Source organism: Talpa occidentalis, unplaced genomic scaffold (genome assembly GCF_014898055.3).
Source record: "Talpa occidentalis isolate TD23 unplaced genomic scaffold, MPIMG_talOcc4v2.1 talOcc4.8, whole genome shotgun sequence".
Taxonomy (NCBI): Eukaryota; Metazoa; Chordata; class Mammalia; order Eulipotyphla; family Talpidae; genus Talpa; species Talpa occidentalis.
The window spans coordinates 102,784,137-102,810,967 of NW_023605194.1; the positions used below are offsets into that span (position 1 = coordinate 102,784,137).

General features: G+C 36.5%; 1 protein-coding gene across 1 annotated transcript in view; it reads right to left on the reverse strand.

Annotated features, from left to right (window-relative positions):
- GRIA2 (glutamate ionotropic receptor AMPA type subunit 2) overlaps positions 1-26,481 on the reverse strand; it is a 99,644-nt gene extending 73,163 nt beyond the window's left edge. Inside the window, exons 1-2 of the mRNA XM_054690185.1 lie at positions 26,385-26,481; positions 25,711-25,851 (exon numbers count right to left, since the gene is read on the reverse strand). Of these exons, the coding sequence (XP_054546160.1) occupies positions 25,711-25,851; positions 26,385-26,472 (229 nt within the window). The 5' untranslated portion in view covers positions 26,473-26,481. The remainder of the gene's footprint in view (positions 1-25,710; positions 25,852-26,384) is intronic.
- Between the last annotated feature and the right edge of the window lie 350 nt (positions 26,482-26,831).

Consider the following 26,831-nt stretch of genomic DNA (forward strand, 5'->3'; position numbering starts at 1 on the left):
TTGCTCCTTTGTTTTGTTTCTTTGCCATAAGTGAAACCAAACTGTATTTGCCTTTGTCTGTCTGCCTTATGTCACTTAGCATAATCCCCTCAAATTCCTCTCTGATGTAGCGAAAGGCAAGGTGTTACATTATAGCCCAGTAGTATTCAACTGTGTATATACACCTTATTTTCCTTATCCATCCATAAATGGGCACTTCTTGAGCCAATTAAATAACACCAAAAAAAGTATAATTTTAATGGTGTTTTCTGACAGTGGAATATAAGGAATCGTTTTTAAAGATGTAAAAAACTCCAGACTTAAGTGGTCATTGAAAATACAAGTGTGGACGAACACAAGAATAAGAACTAGCTATCTATATTTGGTATTCTTCCAAATAGAGGCAGTAGTAGAAAACTTGGTAGTAAAAGAATGAATAAGGAAGATTATGTAGAATAAAAAGAAAGAGAACAGGAAACAGAATCATATGATAATGATCTTTTTGGAAGTTCTTCTAATTTCTATTCCTCTGTCAGGATATAGGATAAATGGAATAGTAGATTCATATCATCTTAGAACCAACCCACCTACAGAATGGCAAAGACGTTGGTCATCCAGACCAGTACAATTTATCACAGTAAAGAAAACTGACATGTATAGGTGTGATGTGATATGCCTGAGGGCAAAGACAGCTCCCCAACCCCAGTATGGTGGGCCATATTTTGATGCCTAATAATTTGCAAAATTTAATGATGTTAGTCTCAATTCTTTTGCCCTTTCATTTCACATCTTTATCTTCTAGAATTTCTTTGTAGTAAGATGCCATCACAATTAGCTTTGTAAAGTCAATGATACTGGATAAAATTATTTATAGTAGAAAATGTAGTGTTTCCATAATTATTCATCTAATCAAACAAATTATCTTCATAGTTTTTCAGATTAAAAGACTCATGTTAAAAGAAATTTGTATTCTGGTCTTACAAGTAAAGTTGAGGCACTGTGTTGAATGACACTTTGAAATTATTCCTGGAGATTTTCGCAAAGGCATTTCTTTGGCACATTGTTGTTTCTTGCATTTCTGTTGAGGAAGCAATTCAAATATCTGTTGTAAATAATATTTAGGGAATGTAGTGAAGTGTGCATTGATCTTTGTCAGCAGTGAGACCTACATTTTTAAGACAGATTCACTCTTTCAGGCTCCACAGTAGTAAAAATAAAATCTTCCTGCCATGGTGCAAAAGAGCAAAATAAATTCTGTGAACAAACAACTACCTTGGAGAGGCATTACACATGGAAAAATAAGAAAACAAGATAAACCTGAAACCATCCTGGCAGACTAAAAAAACCATCGGAACTGAGATGAGAAAGTAATGGACGCATTCTCAGCTCTTCTAGGGTAAGTCACCCAGGAAACTTAACCTCTCTGTGCCTCAATCATAAATGAATGTTACAACACGTAGGGCAGTGCTTCCCCTGAGGAAAAAGAAGATTGCAGCTGATCATGGATAATAAATAAATTGCTTCGCCTACACTAGTTTTTTTTAAGAACTGCTAATATGATTATGAAGAACACAGGGCCTCCCTGGTGGCCTAAGGGTTAAGTCTCAGTGCTATCACCAGTATAGCCTGAGTTTGATCCCTGGCCAGGTTGCTAACCAATATTTGGCACAATGACCTCTCCTGTCTCGCCCGCTCTCCCTCAGCAGTGTAATTCTGTAGATCCACCTATTCTTCTCCCTACTCTGTCTCTGGCGAATCTTCTCACCCGCTGCACCCCAGCTCTTCTATGCAAATATATATATTATTATGAAGAACACATATTAAAAAAACCTATATGTCTTGAAATGTTTGTCACCTCTTGGATAATGGGTCTCCTTTATTAACTCATTTATCCCCCAAACAGGAATGTTTTTAAAAAGTCAGAAGGTAAAAACATTATCAGAGATGTATATCAAACTCTTTTCCCGAATTTATTCAAAATAACAGAATGCCATTCATAAAAGAATGGGAGAGTTGCTGATGATTTCTTCATTATTTTGGGAATCCATTCCAGGCTCACCAAAATCTGCTTCTGAATGAAATCCTGTAATTTCAGATGCAGCTTCAATTCCCCTTCCTTGATGTCTATATTCCTTATTATGTCCATTTCCTTTTCTACAATGGAACTCCTCCTGGCTTATAAGGAAGTGTCAGTTCATATACTGCCTTATAGTGTGACCTGAGTTTTTATTTTTTATTTATTTTTTTAAAGATTTATTTATTTATTATTTATACAAGCACTGGGTACAGTCAGAAGCGCAGGAAGGTGAAAGATTCACCAGAGTCAGAGCAGGGAGCAGAGCAGGCAGAAGGACCGAAGTACACTGCTGAGGGGAGCAGCGGGCGGCAGGAGAGGTCTGCGCACCATGTGGGACCCTCCTCCAGTGGCCGGGGAGCAGCTGGGGATCGAACTGGCACTGCAGAGTCTGTGGCAGCTTCACAACCCAGCGCTCAACCTCTGCGCCACCTGGGAGACGCCGTGACCTGAGTTTTTAAAACCACTATGTCACATCAATATTTTACTCCAATGCTCTATTATTAAAAATGCATTAGTATTCAATATACTATAATATTTGATTTGACAATAAATATGTCATATCATATACATGTATGTATGTATGGATATGTGGATTTATATTTCATATTTTAATTTAACATTCTTCATAGAAACTACCACGGTCCCATGTATGTATCTAAACCATGGGCAATGTTTGTTTTGGCTTGTCCTGCAGTTACTAATCTTTACCTAACATTTTTCTGATAGTAGTCTTTATCTGAAAATTCTTCATCTTGTTTCTTGTGTTATTTTACAATTTTCTCCCAATAAGGTAAAACTACACTTCAAGATAACACAGGGGCATCTGCTTCTGATATATAGTCATTATATGATTTGTTTCATGTCATAGCTATTTCTTTCAAACTGGACTAGTTTTTTAAGGTTCCCATGAAAACTAGAGAGATAAGTTTTTCAATTTTAAAAAAGCTATGCTACAAAAATAATGCTTCACAAAAACACCTCACGTAAGACTCACTGTAACCTGTAATTAAACTGAATTTATAGCTGATAATTCTAAGTATCAGAAAAATTAAACAATTTACACAGTAAATTTAGATCTGATTGCAAAATCATTTCCCTGTCTATACATCTTAGAGTTCATTCTTCATATTTTCAACTGTCATGCCACCCATGATAGATAAAAGTTTTTATAGGGCCTCCCTGGTGGCGCAGTGGTTGAGCGCTGGGTTGCGAAGCTGCCCGCAGCCTCTGCAGCACCGGTTAGATCCCCGGCCACCGGGTGAGGGTCCCACATGGCGCGCAGACCTCTCCTGCCGCCCACTGCTCCCCTCAGCAGTGTACCCCGTCAGTCTGCCTGCTCTGCTCTCCGCTCTGCCTCTGGTGAATTCTCTCACCCTCCTGCGCTTCTGACTGTACCCCAGTGCTTGTATAAATAAATAAATAAATCTTTAAAAAAAAGTTTCTATAATTTCCCCAAGTTTCAGTTATAAATTCATTCATAACAACATTACAGAGTGCGTTTGGAAGTGTCAACTATAATAGATTGCAGTGGACAGTTCTTCAATTAGAAGTTAATTACCTAAAAGGAGGTAAGAGCTCTCAAAAGGTTTATTCCCTAAAATTCAAAAGGTCTAGCATAGTCATAATTTAAGAATTACTTTAGATTTCAAGTCAGTGATTTAAATTGTGAGCTCATTGTGTTATTTGAACTTCACCAAGAAAATTCAACTAATATTTAATGAGCCTACTATAATCAAGTAATGTGTTTGACAAGAATAAGAGTGTAGTCTAATTACTTTTACCACTAGAAAGTGCTCATTGTAAAATATCTAAAAAGGAGAGATAAACCAAATAGTAAAAATGAAAATCTCTCAAAATTGCATCACTAATGTACAGCAACTAAATAATTGGAATATATCTTCCAAAGAAATTTCTCTGATGCATATGGTACACCTTTAAAACTATTACTAACCCCAAAGAACCTTTGCCCACATGAGTTATACTTATCCCTATTTACTGTATTTTAAATTAGCCCTGAGATGTTTTTAAAAATACTTATTGCTTCATTTTAAGACAATTATAGTAAGCACATCGCCAGCTACCATTAATAACATGCTTTATGAAAAGTAATATTCTCTAAAAGAATGAGAAGAGTAGCATGGTTTTCCATTTGTAAATATCTTTTAATGTTCAAATAAAGACAACTGGATCCTCATATTTGACCTTGGTGGATGTACATATTAAAGAAAATCTGTCCTTACATACATATGCAATCCAAAAAGTGGCAAGTATTTTGATAGCCTGGATGTTATTCTTTGAAATCACATGAAAATTATTAAATGGTATTCTTAAAGGAGAATTGTAATGTAAAATATAAAATCATGTAAATGAACTTTCAATGCTCTGATCCACTAAATATACACTATTCTATCTTGTGCTTCAGGTGGAACTTTTATACATGTACAGTTTTGTAATATTATGCATCAGTCACTTGGAAAATAATCAGTTCTCTGAGTTAAGCAGATCATCCAAATGTTGATACATCTCATTACACAATATCAAAATTTTGCATTCCTTAATATTGCCCATTTTTATTGCCACTGTGACAAACTCACATTGGCAGATATAATTTTTCCAAAATTATATTTTTAACTTAAAAGCTTGAATATTATAATTGCCCCAAAATCTGTCAGTTGTTTTCCTTAAAGTAACAAACTTAATCTGCTCTTCCCTCTGGCCCCACCACATGTTAGCAAAACGAGCAAGTCTGTATAACCCTCATTTCTCATTCCTTCAAATAAAATGTGACCAGGACACAAACAAATAGCTAAGAGTTTCATGCATGTTTTTCATTGGTTCACAGATGCAAGATGATCCCTACTTAAAGACAATTCAATAAAAGTAACAATGTTTTGCTGTTTTATGATATTATTGAACAAAAACTTTTTTTTTTTGATGAGTGCATTGATGAGTGGGTGACAGGATGAGTACAAGAAATGTTTAAGTCCTGCAGTTTGGTGCCAATACTTCAGTTCATGCTAATGGATCCTTTTACAGCATCAGCACAAAGTCAACAAATAAAAGGCAAACAATGTCTTCAGATTATCCTAATATCAAGTTTAATTCCATGGCCTCTTGTAGGGTCTCAGGAATTCCCAGGAATCTGAGATAACCCTGTGAGAATGACTGGATCAGTATACAAGGTGTCTGACATCACGTTATTCGGATCGTATTACTCTTCAAATGAATGAATATCAATTTTCCACTGAATGTTCATATCTAGAGTTACATAAGGCCAGAAAAATAATCTTAGAAAGTGGACATTTCATTGTCGTAGTGTCTGTTGCTAGCAGTACTATTGAAAGACCATCCATCTCTACTCGTTCTTCTTTATTACAAAGATACTCATCTTCACTGGCTTTGCAATACATCGTGAGTACTGGGCACCAACAGGCTGTCAATACCACTAAAAGTGAAGATAAATTAAGAAGAAAATATAGTACTATGGGGATAAAATGACTCCTAAGGCAAAGTTTTACACTGACTATAAGCCAAAGAAAAAGCTTTTTTCTATAAGTGAAGAAATGAGTAAATGAATTAATTGAAAGAAAGGTTCTAAAAAAAGAAAACAAACCAAACACTAGGTATGAGTCCATATTGTTTTTAGTTTCTTTTGCTATGCTCAGAACACTAGTATGATAGCACTTCTCTTAAAATAGTACTTCTCTTATGATAGTACTTCTCTTATAATAAGCCACTCTGTCAGAAAATTTTTAAAGGCTATAAGTACCTTTTGGGATATTGTCGCTGGCTTGGAACTTTTCTCTCATTCTCCATCTCTAGATACCTGCCTTGAACTTGACAGACTCTCCAACTTGTCATGGTATTCTTAGTGGGGGTTTTGGTGGTGGGTGTAGAATAAGGACATGTACCTGAGGAGGTGTGAACCCTATGCCTCTGAATCACATGCAGTGGTGGTAATGGAACTCAATCTAGAAAATTACATTTTAACTATAAAACTTAAAGGTATATCAGATGTTTTGATAGATGCCATAATGCATCAAATCCAGGTAATGGAGGAAATTAAATTTGTATTTCTCTTTGCAAAATTCTACTCAATCACATTCCTCAACAAAAGCAAAAGGAAGAAAGTGAAGAGAGTGGACAAAAAAAAAAAAGCCAACATCACTGGAGGGTGGGAAGCATTTTCCCTTTTGCCTTTTTGGCAACTGCTAATGTCCTAGATTTCCCTAGGATCTTAGTTTTGAAATAAGAAGATTGTGTTATTTTATAGAAGAATATGGAAAGGCATTATCATGATACCTCACAATGATCCTACCCTTTTCACTGTTGTTACTTTTGCTGGGGAATAAGGAGCCCTTCTCAGTTTAATGGTAGGTTTTAATTTGGGAGTGGAGGTGCCCACAGGCACTTGATATTCTTATCTTCTTAGCCTTTGATATAGATCTGGATCTTGTAGACATTCGAAGGCACTGGGCTCCTTGAAATCTTCAAAAGGGGATTTGGTACCATTTTAGTACAGATAAGAGGGTTTCTAGATAGGTATTTAACATAATCATTACCAAGTGAGAAAGACTCCACCTTTTATACTCCAGACCTTGCTTCAGGTCTCACCCCAAGCTGCAGTTATTAACCACCCTGTGCCTCATGAAGGGATAGAGCACACCTTGGGTTCTCTCTCCAAAGTCATTAGTTTCTTGAAATACAATAATTTGCTTTAAATTCAGATGCATATCAACTCAGTACGATTCCTCAGCAAGTAAAACATTGTTAACAAAGGGTTTCATGCTTTTAATTATACTTTCTGTGGAACAATAGCTTTCCTCAAGGAATATAGTTCTGAAGCGGATATAACTGTGTTTTTAACATAAAACTGGAAGCTTTAAATATTAATAAAATGGAGCCATTTTCCTTTGATTTGTGGAATGCAGTGATCCTTGACACTCCCATTAATGTGCGATCACTAATTCCAGTTTAAAGGGGACTGCATCATAGTAGCTAGAAAAATATTTGCAGATCAAAGCAGTCAGTTCTTTGCAACATGAACAATCAGGGCCCAGCTCATGCCCTGGGCTCTACTGCAAGGTGCAGAAACCATAAAAAATACAACATATAAATAAGTATTTACAGTGAAAACAGGTTCTCTTATAAGATTTCTTCTTCCTCCATATGAAGACAATGGGGAAGAGGTTTGTATTAACAATTCATCAGTTAATAGATGCTCAGCTCTCTAGTGCTGTGCCAGGATAATGCAATGCAAGTGTAATGCGATGTGCATGCTAATCTTAAAAGAATTACATCTAGTGCAGAACAAGACTGGTATCTGGTAAATTACAGCCCCATTCATTGAGTATCTTCCGTATCTCAGACACGTGGCAGGCACCTGACTAACTTAACAGTAATTCTTAGGTACAAATCTTGGCTCTTTCTTGTAAGTAGTTATTACCTTTTAATTAAATCACCTCTTTTTCCTGGGATCAATTTTTCCTTATGTTAAAATAATGAAATATAATATATGAAATGTCATCTAGTTCTGATGAGTCTATAATTTAACACAATTTCAAAAATAGTTTAGAAGTTCCAAAAACATTGGGGATGATTAGAATGTTCCAGAAAGCTTTCACAGCACAGGACAACTTCAAGTTTGTGTTGAAGGTTGAATCTAAGCTATTTTTAAAGATAACGTAAAAGAGAAAGAGCATTATCTCCCAGCTTTATTGGGGCATGGTTGAGAAATAAAAAAATACTTTATAGAATTAGGTTCAACTAAGCTTTAAATTTGTCAGAGGAGAATTTGAAGGATTTTCCATTTAGGAAGTGCACAGGGAATTTAAAAGGGCTTTGGAGGTTCATAAATTCCCTCCCTAGATTGTAGTCTCCTGAGGTTGGCTTATTATCCTTTGGCACAGCATCTAGCTTATAGAAGGTACTAGAAATATTTGTGGAAGAAAAGAGGAGAAAGAATACTGACTGGGGAAGTGAGTTTGTTATCCCACAAATACATGAAGTAAAAGGATGACTACAATCTAGGCAGAGTTTATATTTTATAAAATAATAGCAAATGGTTTGCCCATAAGTATGATAGAACAAAGCTCAGGCATCTCTGTATTGTAATGTAGTCAGTCCTAACAGCTTCTTCCAGATCAGAGGTAAGATTACCTGCACAATGTCACCAACACTGCCTGTGCCCGCTTTGCTAACTCTGCTTCAAAACCACCTCCTGTGCAGACCCCTGCCTGTGACACCTTTTTGGTTTGAAACCAAGAATTCCCTTTAAATCAGAACTGTCCTGTGTTTCCGCTTTGATTGGATAGCTCTGATCTCAGCTTCCCCCTCAGTGCTCATAAGAACCACAAATGCTCAGTCAATTGGCCCCACAGCCCACAGTGGAGCCTGGATGTGCTCATCTTCCTGGCCCAGGCCCCAGTGCCAACATCATGTAACAAGTCCTGCTGTGTGGGTATACACGGGCCCATGTGGTCAAAAGTCACCATTCCTTGGACCGTGTCTATACCCTTCACTGAGAACCTTCTGCTCAGGATGTCTTGGGCATCTTACTAATTCAGAGCCACAAATATAGTTTGTTTCTTCTACTCTCACATTTACTCAAAATACAACAATCTTTCCTAGTTTCATCAATCACAATGATCTCTGCATTTTGTAAATCCATGTATTACCTATATTTAGGGACATACAGCTGCATCTCTAAGTCTTTAGTGCGCTCCTAGTATATTTATAATGTGCTGGGAACAGATGACTCTGGGTTTGTTTCCTCAGAGAACTTGGAACAAAGCCACAGGAAATGCACCTGGAAAGTGCTTGCTGACTATGGACAAACACAGTGCACTCAGTTAATGTAATAAAAACTTGCCTGATAAATCCCAAGTAGCAAAGACCTTTAGTTTTACCTAGATGAGGCAGAATAAATGGAAGTGCCAAGAAAATAAATCAAAGTATAATTAATATAATTACAAATTATCATTATAAAATTAATTTCCATGTTTTTCATTAACTATATAATAAGAATACAGAAATCCAAGTCCAAAGTAAAAAATAGAAATTAAAATTTAAACTTTCTATATTTCATATGAGAGTATGAGAATTTTTTCCTAAAACTTTAAAGGAAATTTAAAACTTTAGAGAAGACTAAAATTAAAACTTTAGAGAAGACTAAAAACAATAACTAAAAAATATTTAAAAAAAAAAATCAGCCCCTAGGCTAGGAGTAATATCTTCCACAAAATTAGAAAAAGATAACATATCAACTACAGATAATAAGCCCACATTTCTTTGCCCCTACCCTCTTTCAGCCAATGAAATTTAACTCCTTTTTTCAACCCTGGTCCCCAAAACTTATAGAACCTCATTCCCTTTCTTACTAGAAGAGATACATTTGAGCTTATCTCCTGCTTCCTTGCTATGCAATGTGCAAATACACCTGATGTCTCACCTCAAACACGTGAAGTAATCATCTGATTTAGCACATCAGGTAGGGACCCCCACTACTTGGTAATAAAATGAGGTCATATACGACAAAAACAATAAACCAGAGAAAAGTGCGTGTGTTATGACAAGTCTTATAGTTGAGATCCTTACATAGAAAAAAAATTGGTTTATTTACTTCCTTAAGATATATGAAATATGATCATGATATGGAAACAGATTTTTTTTTTTGTCTCAGGGAATTTGAAGAAAGGATGTTTAAACAGTGTTATAAAATTCAGACAAACTAAGACAAAACTTATTGACAAGAGTTATTTCATAATTGATTTGGCTATCTGGAGCAGTCTTAAAATCTTTCTCCCTACAAAGCATCTTCAAAAGATTGACAATTTTACCTTTGCTATTTAGCATGACATCCATCTTGGGGTCTAAGGTCCAGGTATTTTATCATTGCATTGCATTTTACTCACCTTATCTCTGCTCAAATAATAAAGCTCCTTAAACTTTTAATTTTAGAAAGTTTTTGAGTTTTAACAGTTTCTCCCGAGGAGTCCTTATTCCCAGTACAGTCAGAAAGCACATGTGGGGCCTCCCTGGTGGCACAAGGGATTAAGATGCAACCTATGAAGCTATCCACAGCTGTTGCAGCACCAGTTCGATCCCCGGCCAGGAAGCTACCCACATGGCACAGGAGACCTCTCCTGACTCGCTCACTGCCTCCCTCAGCAGTGTATTTCAGTAAATCTTCCTATTCTGCTCCCCACTATGTCTCTGTTGAATCCTCTCACTTCCCCCACCCACACCCCTCTGGCCTGTACCCCAGTTCTTGCATGCATAAATAAATAAATCTTAAAAAAAAAAAAGCACATGTGACTTAGTGAGACAGACTGAAGGCTAGTCAAGGACCCATTCTTAGGCTGAGCGCGCTTCCTTTGAATGGCATGTAACTCCAAGTGTTATGATTCAGATAAGGAGAAAGGGAAAGCTGGTAGGTTTTCCACAAGGGAAGCACTGTTCATTCCACAGACATAGATTGAATCTGGCACCCTAAATAAACCCTGAATTATATGATGCCACCTTAATTCTTATCTAGGAAAAAAAAAGTTGAACTTGGAGATTACAGGAAGAATCACAGCTTTGCTGAAGGCCCTGGTGTAATCAAGCAGTCACTTAACTCTCTATGCTACCTTTTGTGTATGAAAGTCTCATCTCATTCACAGTGAAGATTAGATGCCTGTTTTGGCCATCAGAGAAATGAGCAGCACAAAATATAAACTTTCAGAAAGCGATAATCCCTCTGGTATTATGTATTATGTTTAAGTAAATATTTTTTTTCAACAAAAGAGATCATGTTTTGGCCACGGCATTGGAACAGTCCAGAAATGGGAAAACTAATTTCACATTTCCCTCCTTGGGGAAATAGCAACTACACCCTCTCTACAGGCACCACACCTCCACTACTAGGGCAGAACAGCCATGATCTCAAGCTCAAAACAAAGGTGTTTTGATGTCAAAGATGAATTGTTCAGAAAATAATTTAAGTACCAAGTAAGGGATAAAGTTTGGAGGTCCCAAATTACAACTTAACTGTAGTATCAGCAGTCTCATTTATATAGGGCAATTCATAACACAATAGATGTCAACTCCCTGCAAGCATTATGAAACAGTTGCCTGAAATTTGTTGCTGGAATTTCGTTCACACTGAACAAGTCTCTACAAGCCCTCTCCCCTCAAAAAGACAAATCCAAATCCATGCAAAGATATTTTGTCATTCTAAAATGATGTCGTATACATGTAAACAGTATTTGTTTCTTCCCATTGAATATTTTCACTGACATTCACTCTGATGAAGCTAAGTAGTTAGAGGAGTAAGATCTTTTTATTGCTTTATTATTTACCTTTCGGTCTGAGGTTGATGTGAACTGTGAATAGGTGTACCTTTAAACATGGGCAGCTTACTATGGCTTAAGAAGAAGTGCCTGCTTTGCCTCCTGCTGATCTCTCTAGCTTCTGTCTCCTCCTCCCTCACTATGCAGCAACCACCCTAATATCCTTCCTGAGAACAATCACACCAAGGCTTTTCTCCCTGAGGTGCTTTGTACTTCCTGTTCTCTCTCTGAGGTGCTCAGATCTTGTCTCCTCCAAGAGCGCACCTAACACAGTGTCAACAACAGTTCCTCCATCACACGTCTCTACTGATTTTCTGTTAGCGCATATCCCAGTCCATATGCTCACTTTCCTGATTGTTGATTAATTATCACTCTCCCTATTCTAATATTGGCTCCACGAGCACATACACCTTTCAAGTGTTCCTCACCAGTCTGCCCTCATGCTTGGAACAATCCTTGACAAAAGACGAAACAATACCTAAATACCGTTAAGCTCCATAAAGTTCATTTCTACCCCAACAGCCAATTGAGGCCCACATGAGGCCCAGGTCCACACAGGGACCAGCTGCACAGCTCGTCTTTCTCTTCTTTGACACTTTGTCCTTCCCACATAGCAACAACATGTGGAAAAAGTCTACAACACAACTCCCAAACATGAAGACTTAAGACACCTCAAAATTGCTTAATAAGCTCCTGGGCTTTCAAACTTTCTAATTTAGAGGCTGTTCATCAAAGAAAGAAACATAAAATAAAATGTTTTGCCCTTCAGTTGTGCCATCATGAACTTGAATTTGTGGGAATAAGCCTTTTCATTTCCTTCCATTCCTTCCTCAGAAGTTTAAAATAATGTCAGTAATGTATCCTTTCATGAAAACCCAAGGCACTTTGTCAGCATAGGTAAGTACAAACATTTCAGAGACAAGGGAAATTCTTTCCATTCTATCAGGTGACAAAAGTAAATAGAAAGCTATTTGAATTGCCAAACTAGTTCAAATCAAATACAGTCAGTTCTCATTATTTGTGAGTTTTGTTTTTGCAAATTTACCTACTCACTTAAATTTACTTTTAACCATGAAATCAATGCTTGCTTCACTTGACAGTCATTCACGAATGCGCAGAACAGTTGCCAGTTACTCACTTTCTCAGCTGAGGTCTAGCAAGACAACACTACCTGCCGGAGTCACCTCTCAACTGTAAGTAAATGCCCTTTGCATTTATTCTGTGCCAAATTTTTTGCATTGTTGTCTTTCTGTTGCTAATTATGTTGCTTAAAATGGTGGTCTCAAGCATAATGCTGAAGGTCTAAGTGCCAGAAGGTTAGAATGTGTTTTGCAGAGAAAATGCATGTTAGATAAACTTGTCAGGCATGAGTACCAGTGCTGTTGATCGTGAGTCCAATGTTAGTATCAGCATTATACATTAACACAGAAAACAAGGTTATGTATTGAAAGTTGATGAAAATGTCAGACTCCAAGGTTCACAAGAACCTAACTATTTTCCCCAGGAGAAGTGATTCAACATTTACTAATTCAGTACTCACAGCAAGTTTATAGGGGATAACTACTATGAATAATGAGAATGAGCTATAGATACTTTCAGGGAAGAAGTATTAAACTCTTCCAAAGAGTTATATGAGACTAGCAATCCCACAACTACCTCTATACTCAGAATGCATATCATAAATAGATACTTGGCTTAAATTTGGCTTTAGAGAGGACTCATAGCTAGTTTTTAAGACAAACTGAGGATGAAACTATATATTAGTTAATAAAACCATGCATATCTATCTAAATTAATTTACCATTATTGCATATGAATTGTAGTTGTTAGTTTTAATATACTATTTGTGAACACATATGGATTGCTACACTAAATTAACTTCAAATTGGAGTCACAGTCATAACCCACTACTTAAACTTTGATACAGGTTAAGAAATGTACAAAGCTAGAAGTCCATTTAAGGGATATTAGTGCTTGACGCAAGCCAAGAAACATGACAAAATCCTTTATTTATCCCTCTGGGCTCAGTTAATGTTCAAAATCTGACATCCTCTTTTATTGACCTGAGACCCAGTGACACAAATGCACAATTTGTAAGAACAGCACTGTTCAGGAAGCAAGTGTCTTGCCTAACTTTACATTCCTTTGCCTATTATAGAAACTTAATTTTGTTTAGTTCATTTTCTGGTAAATCTCCTTGTTTTTAACTCCCTAAGGGATCGTTTACTCAAAAAGAGAATTTAACAGCATTTCAAATCAATGATGAAGAAAATGAATTTTTAAATATATTTTGGATATACTGGATAACCTTACAAAGAAAAATGTAAAACTGGATCCCCTACTTCAGTATTTATACCAAATAAATCCAGATGAATCAAGGATTTACTCAGGTTTCTTTTAGTTGAGATAATTTTGGTATGTAAGACTGTATAGGAGCATAAAGACTCATTCTGAATCCTGAATCAAAAAAAAATATGATGGATATTAGGGGAAAGAACAGGAAAAATTCTCAAATCTTCAAGATCTTTCCAACAGAATAGGAATTGGCAGTGTCTCCCTTATTTATCCTGAGGAAGACACTTGTAAGGAAGATGACAATGGGCCAGCTAACCAGCATAAGATGCAGAGAGCTGAGCCACAGGCAAGACCACACAGCCTTGAACCATGTTTAATGTCACCTGTTCATAGGAAGTATCTACCATCATTTTTATTTTCTGAAGTATATTAATGGTGAAATGGTAAATGGAAAGTGTCAGATATCCACATGTAAAGTTAACCAGAATCTACATTTTTTTAAACTTAGGAATAACATCCACTGTTTACTGTTTATGCATTGAGTTTGGGGAAGCAGATTTGTGAATGAGACAAAAATTACAGTCCCATTTTGAAATTCCTGTAATTGAGCATATCCACCAGTTTTCTGAAACTGATTTAAAAAATCCTACTCTCTGGTATTTAGCTTGAATGCTTGCATTAAAGAAGCTTATTAATTTGAAAATTACATAGAGTTATGTTAGCCCTCCTTAACTACATTTTCTTCCATCCTTCTGAATGCATGGAGCTAAGTATAAGTGACTAATAAGCTCGCAGGGGAATTGAAATCACTGATATTTGCAACATTAATCACTATTATCATTTAAATCTGGCAATTACCTTATGAAGTAGGTATTATAATGACCCCCATTTACAGAGGAAGAAACAAGATTAGTGAGTTGAACTGATTCAGACAAAGTCACATGACTAGTAAATGCTGGAGCCATAATTTCAGACTCTGTTATTGTACTATAGCAGCTCCAAAGCCAACAGACTGGGAAAAGCTCTGGTCAGAGGGCAGCAGACTGGTTTTCTCAAGGAGAGTTCCTCCACAAACTATAGCAGCTTAGAACAACTCACTTAAGCAACTCTCATAAACTAACATATGCATTTATTTTCACATTTAAACTCTCACTTGTACTAGCAGGCGTGATGAGGTAACAGCTTCTTCCTCCAAACAGTATGAAACACGTTTTGTGTCATAAAATGACTTGAGACAATACAACGCTTTGTCTAACTGTGCACTTTATAGAATGCAAATGTTACAGTTAACCTTATTAAATTTTATTTATTTAAATTAAAAACAGTCAAGAGAACACAGGTTTGGAAATCAAGCGAGCAGGGATAAAAGAGCTCCAAATTGTTTGGCATCCTAAATGTAAGACAAGATAAAGGGAAAAATGTAGTAGCACTTGAATTTCAGCATATCAGCTTTCAAGAATCATTCACTAAACATATCTTTAAGTGGCTGGTGTGATTTACTTTGTTGGTCTCTTCTTAGTCACCAAATAGCATGTGTCCTGGTCTATAAATGGTAGAAAGAAATTTCAAGAAACCAGAAGTGCATTTTTCTTTGTGTTCTGCCTCTTTCGTAGCAAGTACTTGTCAAGAGTCTCTAAGATCCTAATACAGGAAATAATAAAAGGCAACTAATTTGTATTCACATAAATGTGTCCACCACAATATAGTGTTGTGTGCTTACTGTGTATCTCCAAAACAATCCTATCATGTACGATTCCTTTTATAAAGGTGGGGAGTGAAATTTAAATACAACAAACAATTTTTCCAATTTAACACGTCTACTAGTAGGACTAGAATTTGGTTCTAACTTCAGACTCTTAACCAATTCTATTTTGTCTCCCAACATATCAGGGCTACAAACTGCCAAGAATCAGTTTTGTTTGTTTTTATTAATTTTCATAGACCAAGACTAGTTTATCATTGAAATGACAACCCTTGATTTTTCTGTGTTCTGGGATATAAAGATAAGGATTTATGGTAATTCCCATCAAAGAACTAAAACTATAAAGCTCCTAGTAAAAACTGGGGGGAAAAGCTATATATTGTGAAATTACTTGGGAATTATAAATCTCAATGTTTTGACTCCATACATAAAGTAAAAACAAGACTAAAGATTTTCAATAACTCACAAACATAAACTAAAACAAGAATAAGAAATCAAAACATAAAATGATACGTATCTTTCAAGAAAAGCAAAACACATATCTTTCTTACAACCCCTAGAAATTTACACTTTCAGAACATTCTTTACCAATGGCATGCAATGTGGAAAGATGCTTTTTTGCTTAAAGCTTTAGGAAGTCCTCTATTCTAGATTGTAGGAGTTTATTTTCATAACAGCTGGACCACTGAAAACAGACAAGTTCCTTAAATACCTGTAATTGAAAATAAGTAACATATAAAGCCCTTGAGGAATATTTTTAAAATGTTCCAAATTAACATCACTGAAATGTATATGAAAATATTTTCAAACATATTAACCAAACTAATTACCATGAACCTTATAATCTTTATTCTTCAGATTAAAAGTACTCATTGAGCTTTGCACTTCAAATAGTCTCTTAATAATTTTGAACAATAAATGACAAAAAAAACTATATATTGCTTAAGACTTATCATGAATTTTGCTAGTCTTCAAAAACAGGCTTATTTCAAATATATCTCAGGTTGTCTAAATATTATATGTGTGTGTGTGTGCATGTGTTAAAGAAATAGACTAGACTATACTACCATGGAATAACATAAACTAAAAGAAAATTTTGTCTGTGTTCTACTGGTGAACCCCATCAGTATTTATCAAGCTACGACATCATGGACCCAAGCAGCAAAGTTTACTATAAATTGCATGCCCCTGGTGAAATTCAAAGTCTAGTAATATAATCCACATTATACATTGTCATCTATAATGTTTTCTAAAACTTTTCAGTCAATATTACCTAGGTTGAATTTTCTTTACCAACCCAGAATGATAAAATCATGACCTTGTTAGTTTTGCCTAAGATGCAAAATTCTCTTTTTTTCTTCTTATCTCCTGGAAGCAATTAGTAGTTCACATTGACAAAAGTAATACAAAAATCCACTGTTATAGCCAATGCTTCCGTAGAATTGTCATAGATGTGCAAACTAAACAAACACCAACTCAAAAAGAAGATCAGACAAAAAGTAAAAGAACAGAATCAGAAAAAAGAAAAAGAAAAAATTATCCCTATTCCAAATGCCTCCTGTCGAGTATAGAACACCAATTATAAGGCCTGTCAGAGTTTTCCCTGCTTCCCCTGGACCCCTTCCCACAGTTCAAAACATCTGGCAATTCCACTATGCAATAAAGGGATATAAATATCCTTTTGGCCCAAAAATATTTATTTCAAAACACCCATTCTATTCTTCTATTCATGCATAAGAAATAAAAATATGCAGTCAAATGCTGACATAGTGTTACTGCAATGGACTGAACACTAATGCTAGAGAAATTGTAAAATAAATGACAACTCTGAAACAGCATAGTAGTGCAAACCTGGATATCAGCTGGAAAAGGTTTATGGATGTAGAAAACCCTCTCTTATGTTAAATTATGAAACCTGAGTTTGAATTAAATGTATGTTGAAGTTAGAAATGATTGACTGAGGCCATAATCTATTATAGGAATGAAGAATGGGGTAATACTTCACTATATCATAATAATAAGCATAGATTATACTCCACTTAAATAAACACATTTCTATCTTTCCATCAGTATGATTGAATATATAGAAAGATTAGATGAAAAATCTTTGCATTTAAGGGGTGGTTCAATGAGATTTTATCCAATGGAAGGTTTCAGAGGACTGTAAAACAAGTGAATACCATAGTATTTTAGTTTGAAATTAATTTTACATAAAGGGTAAATAAGCTTTATAGAAATATGTCCTCTTCAAAGCATTTTAGATAAACTAAATTGTAGACATTTTTAATTCAATCCAATTTATGTGCATAATTTAAGTGCTGAAAAATCAGGAAACAATGTAGGTATTAACATAATATGCCCATAAATAAACTCTATTAAAAAGATAAAGAACATTCTGAGAACAATCCCAAGAATAAACCCATGAAGGGGGTATATATCATTTGCTTGGGAAATGCTAACAGATATGAAAATAAATATGATCTAAGATACATAGTTTATTCATAAATTACCTTCCAATAATGGACTTCAGGTCACCCAAACCTTTATTTTCTGGTGAGGACACTTAAAAATGGTATGAATAAATTTTAAGTCTTTAACCTTAAGGAACAAACTAGTAACACATATTTTGAACGACTGTGTTAACAGTAAGTTAACTAATATATAAAAAGCAGTACACTTTAACAATTTATTTTTGTTTCACTTTTGCTGAAGTTAATTATCAATAGACTGAAAATAGGAGAAATATAAAATTATTGGAAAAGAAATCATATAGATAAGACTACCAGTGTAAAAGACAAAAAAAGCATGCATACAAAAAATCACACACACACACACACACATTAGTACAAATATTATAATAATTGATCCACAAGAAGAAAATACGTTTATAAATTCCTCATTCACAGATATCCCTAAGGAAAATATTTTTTTTTATGATTTGATATTTTAAAAATTTTTTTCACTAAAAGAATTAACACACAGTTATTGTATGTAATATACTGGGTGGGAGGAGGGGCGACTAAGATAAATCTCTGGCCATTCTAAGGATATGCTTAGTCACATTTTGTTACTAAAATCCAAAACTAAAATGGAAGCTGAGCACACCCATAACTGTCAGGGCCCTTATAATGGAATCTTATTTCCTAACCACTTGCAATATGGTTTTTGCATTATCCTCACAGTCAGTTGGCATTTATAAATCTTTAAAATGTGTCTTGTACATGGCCTCCCCTGGTGGCGCAGGCGGTTGAGTGCCATGCTGTGAAGCTGTCTGCAGCCTCTGCAGTGCTGATTCGATACCGGCCAGCCAGGGAGATACCCACATGGCGCAGCAGACCTCTCCTGTTTCGCCCGCTGCTCCCCTCAGCAGTGTATTTCGTCAGTCTGCCTGTTCTGTTCCCAGCTCTATCTCTGGTGAATCCTCTCACCCTCTTGCACATTTGGCCTGTATTTCGGTTGTTGAATAAATAAATCTTTTAAAAAAATGTGTCTTGTACATACCATTATCAAATCATTTTAATATAGTTCAGGGTAGCACTAGGGATAAAGATAATCATGTTGAACGTATCTAATTTTTAGATGAAAATGAAAACATATCACACCACTAATTTAGATATGAGACACATATGTGTGTTTTGAAATCCAAACAGACAGCAAAATCAACAATCTGACTATGAAAAGTATCTTTCAATGACAAGAAGTCTGCTATAAAAGTAAATGCTTTCAATAGATTAAAAATCATTAAGTGCCTCAACATACTGGGGCCAGAACTAAACTTTTATAATTTAAAATGATAAAAATGTTAAAATAGCCTAAACTGAATAGTACTCTCCTAATCAACACCACTCTAAGAACTACATTCTTTTTTTTCAAATTATCAAAATCTGCTTTGAAAAACATTTTGCTGTTTGGAAATTTTTAAATCATGATGATTTTGAAAAAAATTTCTTTAAAGATTTATTTATTTATGCAAGCACTGGGTACAGTCAGAAGAACGGGAGGGTGAGAGAATTCACCAGAGCCAGAGCGGGGAGCAGAACAGGCGGAAGGACCGAAGAACACTGCTGAGGGGAGCAGCGGGCGGCAGGAGAGGTCTGCGATTCATGTGGGACCCTCGCCCTGGGGCCGGGGATTGAACCGGCGCTGCAGAGGCTGCGGGCAGCTTCGCAACCCAGCGCTCAAGTGCTGCGCCACGGGGGAGGCCCTGATTTTGAAATTTTAACTTTGAATTCAACAACTAATTTTCCTATTGAATATTTAAGTCATGTAAGAGATTGGTCAATTTGTTATTGCTATCATGAGAGAAAACCTCAAAAATTTTGACAGAAAATTGCCATAATAAGATTAATATTTTAATAGTATATGGGGAAGCTTCAATGGAATCCAGCTTAAAAAAGGAAAGAAATATAATTTACATTAACAACCTAATTAATGTCTACAGCTATTAATAATATAAGATTTTAGTTCTGTGTAATGTATCTTCTACTCTCTTAAAAGAAAAGATAATTCTCTATTTCAATTTAGATTTTATCTCCTGTAATAGCATTTGTTCCTCAGATTATTGACTTATTTTAAAAGCGCAGAGGAGGAAGGAGAAAGGAAATGGCATCTTTGAAAACTCAATTATACCGCAAAACATGCCAGAATAATTAAGAAATAACTGATCTATTCAAGTCTTTTAAAAAAAAATTTCCAACTCTAGGAAGTTTGTAAAGTGTTGTTGGAAGTGATAATGAGAGATCTGAGATTTGGCGTGAATCAGCATTCTACTGCTGTGATGTCACCATGAAATGACCCTACCACTTTAAAGCCTGGGGAATGAAAGGAAAATACCCTACACCTATTGAGTCAGCCGAATGAAGCTTGCGAAATCCCCAAAATGAAGAGTATGAGACAAAATTCCTATTAATATGAAGCTTCTACACTTTCAAAGTGTAATTTTTATTTAAATACTTAATTTCTCTAGCCCTAAAATGGAGTATTTCAGCCAAAGTCATGCTGTGAGTTCTGTTTAGTACAATAAACCATTTTCTTAAGATTCTCTTGTGTAAGATGAAAGATAGAAGTTTAATTAGAAATAATTTCAATGACAATTTAGTTATTTTTATATATAAAGAGCATTTTCTTCCTTTGTAACCTTTGGCTGAGTGTAACTGAATAAATACACCACAAGGTTGTAGGGATTGTGTTCTAGTACTTGCATTCATGATTTTCTTTATGCCACAAATACTTATCATCAATTAATAGCATCCAAGTTGATAAGGGTTTTATGAAATATTTGCATATATTAAAGTTGGTAACTCCAGATTTTAGTAATTACTTCAAAGAAAGGCAAAACATGATTATCCATCTATAATTATTTAAAATCTATAATTATAAATGTAAATATATATACACACATATACATGTACTGAGAGCTGCATTAATGCAAAGTGTAAGGAAGGTTTAGCAAACATCAAGTAATTTGATGAACACAGATCTACAGTCTCAATAATTCATGACAAAAATTCAATAGGAAATCTGGAGAATCAAGTTAAAAAATGAAAAAAATGTAATTTTAGAATTTCTCTTTTCAAGAGCATTTATAAGCAATCTTTATGGTTCAAATTTACCAGGATACTTAAGATAATCTATTTTTAAAAAATCAAATTTGCTTTTCTTAAAAATCATTGGGAATCACTTTTCAAACACTGCATTTTAAGAGAATTTTTAAAAAGGTGACAATAATGTATTTTTTCAATTTCTCTAAATAAATTTGTTTACCATGTTTCAAAAGGTATTCAGTGTGCGCAACAGTTTTACATAGAACAATATTTTCTCCAACATCTCCATCTGCTGGCTTAGAGAAAAAGTAGATTTTTATCTGCTGTCTCTTTAAATTTAATTTTTATAATTTTATGGAATTGAAATATAAACTATTTTTAAATAGAATAATAACTATTTTTCAAAGTCATTCATGAAAAGAAATTGGAAGATTATGAAGAATAAATTTAATATTTAATATTTTATATTCCAAACCTTATAGGATCAAATACCCTTGTTTATATCCTTTTTCAGACAGGCTTTTTAAAAAAAAAAGTTTTAGTAATGAACAAATTAAAGTATATTAAGTTTTTAGAATGTAAAGTATTTAGTATTGACTAAAAATCTGTCATTGATTTTGTTAACCTCTATACAAACCTATATATATATATATATATATATATATATATAGGTCAATGATAAGTTTTATTATTTTGACAATAATTTTGAGTAATTGCAATAAATTGTTTTTGCATAAGAATCCTGGAATACCTTCAAATCATCATACTGAAGTCCATGGACAAGACCACAAGGATCAGAGCACACTGAAGGCATCAAAGCCCATAAGGTTTTGAAAATTATTGGGAAGGGCATGGAGGAGGCAGGTTAGGATAAAAGTAGTTGCTATGAGAAAAGCATTCATTTATTCTCTGACAACTAGAAGGCACTTAAATGAAGGAGGAAGGAAAAGAGAGGTGTAGGGAGAGAGGGCTGGTTCAAGAAAGGAAGGAAGAAATTCTTGAAGCCCATTACTGGTTTCAACTGTTGAACGCATCAGAGGCTAGCCTTTTTAATTTTTCTGGCGTATGCTTTGTGCCTTCTCATAATGAAGGCTTATAGCTATATATCTTTAGGGGGAACAAAAAAACCCCTTAGTGCTATATCTAAGAAAGGGAAAAGCGGAAAAGAAAGGGTGGAAAAAAAAGAGGAACGCAGAGAAAGAAAGGAATTGGAAGTCTGTCTTTTATTTCCTCAGGTACCCATGGAAACAAATGGGAACAAATAGGTACTTTCATTACCCCACTGTGGCTGTGAAAGAGGAGGATGTGGGAGTTCTGCTAAGCACAGTCCTTTTTTACCTGGTACAGAATATAATGACTTCATTTCATTTGCATAACCTTAACCCTTTCAGTGGATCTCCTTGGAGTCTTAAATCAATGTCAGTGGCAGCATTTCAAATTAAATTCCATCTTAGGGGAGGTGGAAGTTAAATTAGTAAACTAATATCTTTTCTATCAAAATTACATCGTTAAGATATATAATTCAACTTTTTAATATACAAATTTAACCCTTTGGGATTTTTTTAATGGCTTAAGTATGAGGGAGAGCAGCGCAGTTTATGAAGTCTGATGATACATATTTTAATAAGGGAGGTAAGGAGTAGAAGTCTTTAAATTTCTGGAAGAAAGGAAAGGAAGTTGTTTGGGTTGAGCTATCAACATAATTGATACAGCTGCTTCCACTTCATATCGGAAAGAACACTGGACTCCCCTGATGGAAAAATCAGAAAACAAAGACTAAGCATTGGAGCAAACCTTGAGCAGGATTTAAATGATCAAGGCTCAACTTGAAGAATTTGGTCTTAGAAATTTCCATTCATTTTTTGACTGTTGACTTTGTGATAACAGTTTACATAAGCAACTCTCTCTCTGAAAAGAGTTAAACTAATTTTACATTTTCTGTTGTCCTTGGCAAAAAGAGAGAGAGAGAGAGAGAGAGAGAGAGAGAGAGAGGCTGTGTCATTTACAATGCCTAGATTGTGAAATTCCTACAGAAATGAAGAAAATAAACCACAAAAATAAGTGACTGGTCCTGTCAAGGAGTCAACATGGACTCCAGAAAATTCTATCCAATAAGTCTCTCTAGTTCTCACTAGTTCTCTTGAGCAGTCAGTAAGATGACTTACAAATTGGAGTAGCAAATGATTATGAACTGCCAATGCTGGCAATGCGAAAGTATATTTAGTTCTTAGGCATAATTTGTCTTAGTGCCCTAGAATAATAATTCAAGAAGAGAAATTTTGGTATTTGGAGACATGTAAATTTTTATCTCCGCTTCATGTTCTGAGAAAAACAAACAAAAAAAAAAATCTGCAAAGTGAAGATTTGACTTTCCCAGTTTCTTAGAATGGTGGTCAAACAAATTCAATGACGGATTTTTAAAAATGAAATCTTATTACACAGATGGAGCTATATATGTGCTTATATTTACATGCATTCTATTATTACATAGAGCCATGTGTGTTTCACACATACATAAATTTTCTCCCTGGATATCTTATTTCAATAAAACTTATACTAAAAATAGATCTATTAAAATATTGAGACTAAGAACCTAAACTAGTCACCAAATCTAAATTAACCATAATCTTTGATTTCTAGAAAACCCCAACATAGTCACTCAACATTTGTTGGAATCAAGGGATATACATACTGCTCAGTGGATATATCTGTTATTTTTTTCAGTCACGCCCTCTTATTATTTTTGCCAATGACTGAACATCTCAATTAGTGACCATTTTCAAAATACAGTTGTCAATTACTTTTACCTTATTTAAAAAATCTGCATACTTACAATAATGATAGTCTTGCCTCAGGTTCAGTTTTAGAGCATTTTCACATTATACAATTATACACAATTAGATACTTAGCTCAGTTATATGTCAAACTCAAATAAAATAAAACACCCAGAAACTTGATACAGATCCAATGATGAATCTAAATCTGATAAGTAAATAGGTCAAGGATAGGAGACTTCAAAAATTAAACGACAGCAATTTATTTGTATGTATGTATTCATTCAAAGTTTCAAAGATATTCTTAAATGCTTTGAGTAGATTTTGTAAAGCTGCAAATCCACTTTCAGAATTCTCTCTCTCTCTCTCTTTCTCTCTCTCTCTCTCTCCTCTTGCTCCTCACCCCTGCCGCCTCATTTTCATTCGCATGTATTAACATTTGAAGAACACACAGACCATTGAAAACTTAAGTAGGTTCTTTATAAACAATTGGGTTCTACGTATCTGATATGACCTAATAATGCGCCTGTTCTATCCATCAAAGAAAAATAACTTCATTTCTTCATTCGTCTGACAGGAGTTACAAAATGAATCGATGACACTCCTGCTGTTATAAGCAAGCTAGATCATCGAATATATGATTAAAGCTTAATATGGCAAGTGGGATGGCAATCAGTTGTTTGTCTAATGTGGAAGGCTGCGGTTGGGCTTTTTCCGTGGTAATTTTCCAATAGTTCTTTTACAGAGTAGCCAAAGTAGGAGGTGAGCCATCTGCAAATCTCCCCCAACAGCCAAATTGTTCACTATGAAATAAAAAGTGAGCTCCATCAAGGCAGGAAAGAATCACCCCAAGCCAGTCGGCAGGAAATGATGGCAGCTGCTGGGGCGAGGGCAGGAAGGTCCAGTAGCTGCTGCTGCTGCACTGCCCACGCCGGCGCGGGGGTGGGAGCGCCTGGGCAGGGGCCTGGCAGCCTTTCCGTGGATGAACCTTTGAGATAGTTCCTTGGATTCTCTTACTTTGTTTAAAACCCTTGCTTGAGTTACCTCGTCTGCCTGGCAACACTGCGCAGAATGATGGGGCTAATATAAATCAATGCAAAGACTAAAATGGCTGATCAGTGACTTCTTCAGATTTTTAAACCCGGGTCCATCCAACCGTTTTCAGGTCTGTTCCTCTCCCACCTTTGCTGAAGCCCTGCCACCTGAGAACAGAGCGCACGGGACCCGCGAGCTGCCCACCGGCGCCCAGGGCACAACCATAGCTTTCAACTTAGGCTGGAGCTCCACTGAGCTGCAATAAATTGACAGCGCTCCCCCTTGCAACCCCAGCCTGCGCGCGGGCGCTGGGCCTGCGTCACCCCAGCTCCGAGCCGCGCTGCGCCCCTCGGGTGGGCGTTATGTAACAGCCCCGACCCAACTCCACAATAATTTTAACAACTTGTTAAACAACAACCGTTGAGGTTGAGGATATAGGGGTGGCGGGGTGCATTACAAATGAGCTCGATCTAGGGTTGCGGATCTAAATCAGGGGCCACGAGCAAAGGCTGCAGCTGCTTGGGGCAGACCGCTGGACTCCGGCAGTCCCCGGTGGGATCTGTCCAAAAGGCAGACAGCGCGCTCTAGGGAACGGCGTGTTCTGTGTGGGCAGGATGCTGTCAGGCGCGCAAGGTAGGGGGAGGAAGCAAGGAGAAGCTCTCTGCAAGCACTAAATTGAATTGCCAACCCCCTGGACCTAAGGCAGCTACCCCCTAGCTTCTACTCCTACCCCCACCTCCCTAGCGTGCACACTCTTCAATGCCTTTCGCTCCCTCTTAAGCTTCCCACAACCAGCGGGGTCCCTGAGAGAGCAACCACTTTCTTCCTACGCCGTCACACGCACGCGCGTGTGCAGTCACTCACACCCACACACTGCCACACAGAAACACAGCACAGAAATACAGCACCCCGCACACACACTCCCTGACTTTCCGCGTGCGGCACCGGAAAGGCATGAATATTTATTACTTACAAGCATTGGTGACTGCGAAGCTGTTTGCTACCTCCAAATTGTCGATGTGGGGTGTGAGTCTGAACTCCGAAGTGGAAAACTGAACCATCCCTACCCGAAATGCACTGTATTCCTGATCGGCGCCCCTGGGAAATAGCCCCCCTGCAAAGAACAAACATCAAGCAGGAGAACAGTGTCAGTGCCTGGCAGGGAAGGAAGGGTAGCCCGCTAGCTATCGCACATCCCAGGAGCCTCTTATTCACGCTAATAGGCTGAATAAACCATCAACAGATTCGGACAGCGGGGGTCGAACGTCCAAATGGTAGCCAAGGGGTCAAGGCACAGATGTGAGTCTGAGAGCAAAGTAGGTGGTCAGAAACGTTAGGCTTTCCTCCTAACACAAGCTTTACATTCGGATCCCTAGAGCATCTGAGCAAATGGGAAGAAAATGTTAAGGCAGAATTAATAAAATCTGGGGGTCAGCTAGAAGAAGACCTTCCTTCTATTGTATCAAAGGTAGAGTCCTTTTCTTTTGCTTTATCCTAAGAAATACAAGTATATTCTAGACAGTTTAAATCTGGAATGCAGTCAATGTATGACATAAGTCTACATGACAAGAATTAATTTGTCCACTGTGAACAAAGATTACCACCAAATTATGCACAATTCAAAAGCAGAGCACAAAGGGTACCTACCTATCTGTATGCTGTTAGAAGAGACACCAAAAATCAGTCCCCATAAAACAGGAGAAAGGAGGGCAGATATATGCATAATCTTTTGCATTTCCAAGAAAAGTAGAGCATCCACAAAATACCCTTTTTGGTTTTCCTTTTCCTCCTCTTCCTTCTTTGGCCGCTTTTCTCGGCAAATTAGATCCTCTGCATTTTGAGAAAGCAATTTAGCACCACGCTGCTAAAAACCTCAAGTGGAGGCAGAAGACTTCCTATTTCCCAGGTCCTGCTGGTGGCTGCTGATGCCTCGCGACCAGTCCCTTCTGAAGTCCGGAGCACAGGCTGGATGCAGTTTCAGCGGAGCTGCCGCTGTGGTCCCCGTGTCTTGGAATATTCAGCACCCTCCCATGCATTCACACACACTCACCCTCTCTCGCGCTCTCCTCTCCCTCTCTCCCCCTCACTCACACG